The sequence below is a fragment of the Hipposideros armiger genome, unplaced genomic scaffold (assembly GCF_001890085.2).
Source record: "Hipposideros armiger isolate ML-2016 unplaced genomic scaffold, ASM189008v1 scaffold_488, whole genome shotgun sequence".
Classification (NCBI taxonomy): Eukaryota; Metazoa; Chordata; class Mammalia; order Chiroptera; family Hipposideridae; genus Hipposideros; species Hipposideros armiger.
Genome location: NW_017731838.1, coordinates 809,624 through 818,321, shown reverse-complemented (window position 1 = coordinate 818,321; position 8,698 = coordinate 809,624). Strand labels below are relative to the sequence as shown.

General features: G+C 34.2%; 1 protein-coding gene across 26 annotated transcripts in view; it reads left to right on the top strand.

Annotated features, from left to right (window-relative positions):
* Window positions 1-8,698, top strand: part of SORBS2 (sorbin and SH3 domain containing 2) — a 195,684-nt gene that overhangs the window by 74,946 nt on the left and 112,040 nt on the right. For 22 of the 26 annotated variants that reach the window (XM_019667190.1, XM_019667184.1, XM_019667194.1 and 19 more), the window contains one exon: window positions 8,322-8,371. The exons of 2 other annotated variants lie outside the window; for them this stretch is intronic. In XM_019667190.1, coding sequence (XP_019522735.1) covers window positions 8,362-8,371 — 10 coding nt within the window. In that variant the 5' untranslated portion in view covers window positions 8,322-8,361. Of the gene's footprint in view, window positions 1-8,321; window positions 8,372-8,698 lie in introns of those variants that run through there. 2 more of the 26 variants (XM_019667212.1, XM_019667215.1) reach the window with 2 other exon arrangements.

The window sequence follows — 8,698 nt, the reverse complement described above, 5'->3', positions numbered from 1 at the left end:
ATATATATATATATATATATATATATATATATATATGCATTTCCCTATTCTTACCCTCGCATTTAATGTTTGCTTCCACTTAAATTCTAAGTATGATATATGCAAAACTAAAGTGGATTACATAATTTTCACTTATATCAAATGATTTGTGATATCAACACATACATTTAAAATAAGGGATTTTCAAATTAAAAGTAGGGGAAAACTTAATGAAGTTCAATCATTTATAAATAGTTCCTCTATTTTTTATTTTTTTACATTGAACATAATTGTTTATCAACATTTTGAAATGTCAACTTTATGGGAGGTATAATTGAGATATAAAATTGTAAGATCTTTGAAGTATATGTCATGGTGATTTGATGTATGTATACATTACAAAGGGACTCCCTCATCTAGTTAATTAGCACACTGAGCACATCACATATTAGTCCTTTTTTTTTTTGGTAAAAACATTTACGTTCTACTTTCTTAGCAAATTTCACTTATATAATACAATGTTATTGATTATAGTCATCACGTTATACATTCGATCTTTAGACCTTATAACTGAAAGTTTGTACTCAGCAATCTCTTCCGATTTCCCCCAGTATTGCAGCCCCAACAACCATTTTTCTATCCTCTGTGTCTGAGTTTGACATTTGTTTTTCTGTTTTAGAGTCCATGTATAAGTTATATCATGCAGTGTTTTTCTCTGAGTTATTTCACTTGCATAATGCTTTCAAGTTCCACCATGCTGTCACAAATGGCAGGCTTTCCTTCTTTCTCATGGCTGAATAATATATATATATATATATATATATATATATATATATATATATATATATATATATTCTAATATTTATGTATATAAAATCTCACATCTTCTTTATCCATTCATAACTTGATGGATATTTAGGTTGTTTCCATATCATGGCTATTGTGAGTAATGCTGCAGTGAATATGGGGATATGCCAGTATCTCTTTGAAATCCTGTTTTCATTTCCTTCGGATATACACCCTGAAGTGGGATTGCTGGATCATATTTTAGTTCTATTTTCTTATTTTTGCGGAACCTTTATATTGTTTTCCACAGTGGATGAACCAGTATATTCCCACCAACAGTGTACAAGGGTTCCCTTTTCTCAACATTCTCACCATTTGTTATCTGTTGGCTTTTCGATGATAGCCATTCTAAGAGGTGTGAGGTAATATCTCATTGTGGTTTTAATTTGCATTTCCCTGATGATTAGTTATGTTGAGCATCTTTTCGTGTATCCTGTTAACCATCTGTATGTCTTCTTTGAAAAAAATGTCCATTCAATTCTTCTCTCCATTTTTTTAATCAATTTTTTTTTTGGTTTTGTGCTATTGGGTTGTATGAGTTCTTTACATATTTTGGATATTAACCCTTTATCAGATATATGATTTGCAAATATTTTCTCCAATTCTGTAGGCTGCCTTTTCCTTCAAAGAAGTTTTTAGTTTGATGTACTCCCACTGTTTATTCTTGCTTCTGTTGCCTTGTTTTGTTGTCAAATCCAAGAAATCATCAAGTCCTATGTCATGGAGCTTACCGCCTATGTTGTCTTATAGGAATTTTATGGTTTCAGATCTTGTTCAGGTCTTTAATCCATTTTTAGTTGACTTTTGTGTATACAATAGTTACATGGGGTCTAGTTTTATTCTTTTGTATGTGGCTGTCTAGTTTTCCTAGCATATTTATTGAAGAGATTATTCTTTCTCTATTGTATATTCTTGGCCCCTTCATTGTATATTAATTGACCAGATATACATGTGTTTATTTCCAGTCTCTATTCTGTTCCATTGATCTATGCATCTGTTTTTTATGTCAACATCATACTGTTTGATTACTATAGCTTTGTAGTATAGTGCAAATCAGGAAGTTTGACGCTTCCAGTTTTGTTCTTTTTTCTCAAGATTGCTTTGGCTATTCGGAACCTTTTGTCCCGATTTTAGGATTGTTTGTTCTATTTCTCTGAAAAAATGCCACTGGAATTTTGATAAGAACTGTATTAAATTTGAAGATTATTTTGGTTGTATGGACATTTTAACAATGTTAATTCTTCTAATCCATGAGCATGGACTATCTTTCTACGTATTTGTGTCTTCCATTTCTTCCATCGGTGTTTTATAGTTTTTAGTGTACAGATCTTTCACTTGGATTAAATTTATTCCTAAGTATTTTATGATGAGATTGTAAATGGGATTGTTTTATTAAATTCTCTTTCTGATATTTCACTATTAGTGTATAGAATGAAACCAGTTTTTCCATATTGATTTTTTTTTATCCTGCAACTATAATGAGTTAGTTTATTAGTTCTAATAAATTTTTTTTTGGTGGAATCTTTAGGGTTTGCTATATATGTATCATGTCCTCTACAAATAGAGACAGTTTTACTTCCAAATCAGAAAGGAAGATGTAAATAGTTCTTTTAAATGATCAAAGATTTAATCCTCAAAATTGAAATTTGTGGCACTCTGGACAATGGTGGAAAGAAAAGAGGATACTTTCACTTAGCAAAATAAACAGGAATGGCTAATAACCAAGATGTTATCACTCTGCAATTTGTCACACAATTCTTTATGTGACATTTTATACACATCTCTTTCCTCCAGCCATCACCTTGAGCTATAAGCTGTCAAAGGCAATGAAAAGGGTTTTTTAAAAGGCTAATTGTCACAGCCTTTAAGTGTCACTTTCCTTTAGGTTTAGTAGCATTGATTTAGCTGGGCTAGTAGACAAGTATTTGATTGAAGTATTTCTTTAGGTCTGCCTCCTCTTGTTCCCTGAAATGTGGGGCGGAGGAGGGAACCCTCCGCTAAAAGAAGGCTCTGTTGAAGGAGGAAAGGAAACTGTCTAGAAAGCAGAATTGCTTTTCAATTCCATTATGTTAAGGTGAGGGTGGGATAATTGAAAGATGGGAAAATACATACACATCAACCTAATAAACCATCATTACACATTTCCTTCCATCTACAGCAATAAAATAATGCCCCATGTATTTTCAGGAAAGTCGAGATTATTTTCTCAAGACTTACTCAAAGGTAAAGACCTACCTCAAACTACTTGAAATATTAGTGAATGGGAAGGGTGCCAGTGAGCTGGATTGGGGATGGCTTGCTGCAGTGGGGGAGGAGAATAGGTTTGCTCCTGCTGCTGTTGCTACTGCTGAAGAAGATGATAATGACACTGGTATAAACCATTTAGATGGCTGGATATGGCAGAATTGAGATTTGAATCCAAGTCTGTCTGACTCCACCACCTATCCTTCCAACACTTCAATTTACCTGCCGCCCTACCGCCTGTGTTCCTGGCCTCTGATTCCTCACATGTGTCTGCTAATGTGCCTGAATCAGCAGACCCTAATTAGGTTTCTGATTTATTTTCTTTAGGAATCCATTTAGCTTTTGATTTACATAATAGAAGCCAGTAGAATTTTTTAGTGCTGTAGTATCAAGTTACACAAATGACTTTGTCTTAGAAAAAAAAGATGCATTTGTAAGTATTTACTTATATCCTGTAATCATCCTTAAGTATTACAATACCAAAGTAAAGGATACCACAAAAGTATGATGCTAGAGCAATATTAAATGTCAACACCATTTAATGTGCAAAGACGTCGGAATTCCTTTATAGTTAAATAAGAGACTGATTCACAGACTTAGGAAAATCATCAGAAGGAGAACTATCTACCAGGTTATGAGCTTCTTCTAACCAGTAAGGTCTTTAAGGAAAATCTGTAAGTATTCTGACTAGCTTGCATTTGTAAAGACTCAAAAGGCAAATTGCTAGTTTCCTTGAAAAACATCTGGTGCTATTCTTCAGGAAAATTTTTCCAGGTATCAGGAAATTTGGTACAATTAAAAAGAATACTCTATATTCTTATGAAAATAATCAGTGGCCTCGTGCTTTTGTTCTTCCCTATTCATGGCGATGTCTTCTTACCCAAGAAATGATGGTGAATATCTTCTGACCCGAGCATTCATGCATAAATGTGGTGGATAATTTGGCTCCTGAATACTAAGGATCCATCTTCGGGCACCGTTAGCTCAGGAATGGTGGGAGGAATTTAGAATTGTTATGTGGAGGCTGAGCACAGATAACTATGCCCTCACCCTTCACTGTGATGATTTGTGCCACCTACTCAGAGGCAAAGGTGTCTGAGTTGGCATCATATACTGGCTGTCAATTTAGAGAAGCCATTCAGACAAGGGGTTGCAGTGAATTCTTCTGTTTTTAAACTCAGGGACTATAGAGGACAAAAGGAGCTACATGGGATATTTTCATGAGAATTTCAAAGCAGCATATGTGATATAGTATTAGAAAAGATAAATAAAAATAAACGTCATCAACCTAAATTAAATCATTTGACTATAATTAAAAAGTGAAATCATTTGGCACTTAGGAATACTTCTAATCCTACCACAGTCAGAGAGAAGGGGGAAGAGAGGGAGAGAGGGAGAGAGAGAGAGAGAGAGAGAGAGAGAGAGAGAGAGAGAGAGAATGAGAGAAAGGCANGAGAGAGAGAGAATGAGAGAAAGGCATTGACCACTGAGGGTAGTTCATCCAGAAAGAGTGGTACACGTGATCCCATTTCAAAGTAAATTCAGGTTAAAATCTGGTGCATTACCTTAATGTGCATCATTTTTTAATTCTTATGTTTAAAATATGAAACGATACAGCTCTAAAAAAAAAATCTAACCTCCATCAATGTTTTCTTACCATTTAGACTATGTCCTTTCTTCTGAATAATATATGAACTGTGAATAAATTAATTTCAAAATAACCTTAGGAATTATTGGGTTACAATTATTCCATGAAAAATCTTTTGGGCAACTTCTCACATTAACTGAGCTGAAACTTAGTCCTATGGTTTTTTAGATGGCCTTGCTGCTTAAATTCAAGTCTACAAAAAAGCAAATGGCTTATCCAGAATTCTTGGCCAAAACTGAGGAAAGGATTTGCCTCCGCTCCTCTTCAGAATGAGAGGCCTGATAATCAAAAAAATTCAAGTGGAATTACAAGATTATCATTCAAAAGTTAAATTACCTAATGTACTGTCAAATGCATGTTGGGGATAAAAGGCTGTGCTGAACCATAAGCTACAATGGGTCATCTGATTGTCTAAAGAAATTCAAGCAGAATTAAAAGACTGCAGACACAACATCAAGGTGTTGCCCGTGCATGAACAAACGACACAATCTATTGCCATATGCATATCAGTACCTGCTCTGACCCAAATGAAAACCAAATATAAGTTAGAATACATATCAAGCTGCCTTTTTTATAAAACTTTTTGGCAAGAACTGAATTTAAGTACATACCGCTCCACACCCCCTGTTGGCCACCATTTTGACACACTAATGCAGGGAGTTCTTTCCTCTATGGACTACCTGCTAAGGTTCAAGGTAGTCCGCATTTTATGGTCAGTTTTCACCGTCTTGGCCCTGGTTCAATTCCAATTTAAAAGAATACTTGAAATACGGTCTCTTCTAGTAGGACGCAAACACTCTAGGAATTTGATGCTTTCCAGAATAATCTGTGCTTGTTATGTAAGTACAATCAAAGACGTTTTTTCAGAACAGAACAAAAGAGATTAGATTCGCTTCAGTTGAAGTTGTCTAAAGAGAGTTCTCAGTCATGGATTGATTAATGGCTTTAGTACAAATAATGGAAATAAAATCTTGCATTTTTATTAGTCACCTAAGAAGCCTTCCGGTTTCAGGTTCTCCTGGAGGGCCCAATCACTATGGCTTTTCTTTTAATGACTTGGAAAATGTCTTGCCTGATTAGGAAGTTAGTCATTTCACATTTTGACATCTAAAACAATGCAAAGTCTAAAAACCTCACAAATTACATTTATAAGTAATAGGATACATCACTTTAAAGATGAAAAGCTCAAGGATTCATGGCGCCTTTCTTTTTTTGTTCTTGCTAATCCTATTTTACTTTTGGAGTGTCAGATATTTTGTAAATATTTCAGTTGAAGTCAAACAGCAAATATTGACAGTTCTCTATCTTGGTATAAAAGCATTATTCTTTTTTATTAACAGATTTTGTACTCTGATAGCTAACCTTCCTTGTGTTGGATGCATTCTTTATCCATCAGTATTGTTCCAGCCCAAACACTCTTTGTCATTCAGTTTTAAAACTTAAAACAGTTTTACACATAGTGTTCTGAAAAGGAATGGTACAGTAGAATTTGGGGAATGTCCTTATGGCCCTCGTTTTTCTGGAGACTGTTTATCACTTCTTGTTTTAGCCGTTGCCTCAGCCTTGGTCACAGGCATCCCCTGAGGCTTTTCTTTTCCACTTATTTTGTCCATTTAAGGTTAACATATTAGGGGTTTTGCTACTGAGAGATGAAAATAAATAGTTTGATGGAGCTTTCTCAAGGCTCCTGCACTGCCCACTGCCTTCTTCACTGGCATCTTTTCAGTACAGGTGGTATTAAGGCTACCAAGTAGAGTTTCTTAGCAGCGAGCCACATTTTTTTGTGTATTCTAAAAAAGAAAAACAATGGGGTGGGGTGGGGGAATGTGCCTTTTTATTTATATTCACTGAAAACTAAGGGATAAAATTAATCATAATAAAGTTTCCCCTAATCACACTTTAAAGTCAATTCGTCTGTGAAATTTTAACTGCAAAATTCACTGTAATATCATGGTACAGGATGTGGCAGCTCTAGGCAAGAATATGACACTGAACACAACCAGGTGATACCAAAACACTGCAAAACAAGAATATCATCTGTATTGTTTTCAGATTATAGCTCTAAATAAATAAAATGGCGTGAATATCAGTACTGTGATTATATGCATTATGTATGTTCATTGCTTTAGTATTTGTTCAGTACCAAGCTGTTAGTAATTCTATCTAGTCATAAAAAAAATAAAAAATAAAATCCTTTTCCTCTTGGTTCATAATTATATCTCATATCATTTAAGTGTAATTTTTCATGCGATTTTTTTTTCACCGTTTCTTTCCCAAGCCTGGGAGAGAATATAGGTAGCATTCTATCTAGCTGGTGTTTGCATTTTGATTTTATTATTAGAATTTCACAATAGTAATGAAGAGAAGCAGGCTTTCTCTCAGAGGTGAACTTCAATGGCCATAATGTAAGAAAATGATAAACAGAGCAGACACATGAAGACAGGAGAAGGGGTCCAAAAGGCAGAGAAGGCAAGAATGCTGGCAGACAAAGACAAGAAAGCTAGGAAGCTCATTGGATGCTCTCTATAGAGACTGAAGAAAAATATATTAATTGAAAGTGCTTCTTGACAAGTCATGACAGATTATTTCACTTCAACCTTATCCACATTTGTTCATAAGGTATAAATACATATTTAAAATGATCAAATGTTAGAGTGCTAATGTACATGGAAACTCAGTGTGTGGTATCGGGGAAGTTCATGTTCAGCCAATGATAGGCCCTACCCAAGAGCAAAGGTGGGGTGGCTGGGGTTAAACATCTTTCAGAGAGATCTCACGCTCTTCTAAGATTTGCTTCCTGTGAGAGCATGTCTTTCCTCTTTGGTCTTAGGTTACGTATAAATCAGAAACTCTCAAAATGGGCTAAAACAATATGCCAGGGGAAAAACTAAGTCATATTCTATGTCATAAAATAATACACAATATTAAAAAACTTTTTCCCATAAGAAGCACCATTCTGCCAACCATTTCTATGAATTAATCTCAGTTGTTATACATCAAACTCTTCATTGGGAAAAATGCAATATATCTGATACTGAAACAGAAATGGGTTTTGTAGGAACCATTTATTTCCTGCATCATAAAAAAATATAGGTGAATCTCATAGTCTTTGACTTTGTTCAAAATATATATTAAATACATTAAATAGTCCCTGGTAACAAATCAACCCAGTAATAAATTGAATATAATAAATTGAATCACGTAAGGTAATGATTTCAAGGTTCTGGCATGCCTTTTAAAGTTCTAGAAGAGGACACTTAATGACCAATGATCCTTTCAGGCTTAAAAAACAAAACCTCTTGAATAAATGTTTGTGAAAGAAATTGAAATTTTTTAATGAGACCTCTCCTTTTTTATCCATTAATGGTCACCATTAAATAAAAACATAAGTTTATCTTTCTAATCATAAAACCAATAATTAAAATTTAATTTGAATAGAATTATAAATTCGGCCCACTTTATTTAAACTCTGACTTAAATAAAATGAGGGATATTGTGATATTAACTCAGGTACACCAAAAACAAAACAAAAACAAATCACACTTTCATTATATTTTGTTCCATATGCTAGCGAACAAATTAATACATCATTTTTTTTCTACAGGAAAACTGAAGACTTTAATAACAAACCCTCCAAGGTCAAAATGAATACAGGTATGCTGTGTCTGTTAGTTTTAAGCTTTTCAGCCTTGCTCTCTAAAAATCATCTTGGCCCTAAATCATTAGTTTAGTCCTCTGCTGATCCTAAATGTGATACTGAGTTTCTGATTAGATTGACAGTCTAAATTCATTACTTGATTTCTTTGTCTTTGTGCTCCAATCTTATAGCAATCAGAAGCAGAATTTTCAGTTTTATCTACTCTCATTCCTTTTTACTGTAATCATGTCTTGAAATTAACCCCTACAAACCCTAGGAAGAGGTAGTATGTCATTTGCATACATATATTTGAAATCCCTCTTAGAATAGGCTAAATTCGAAGG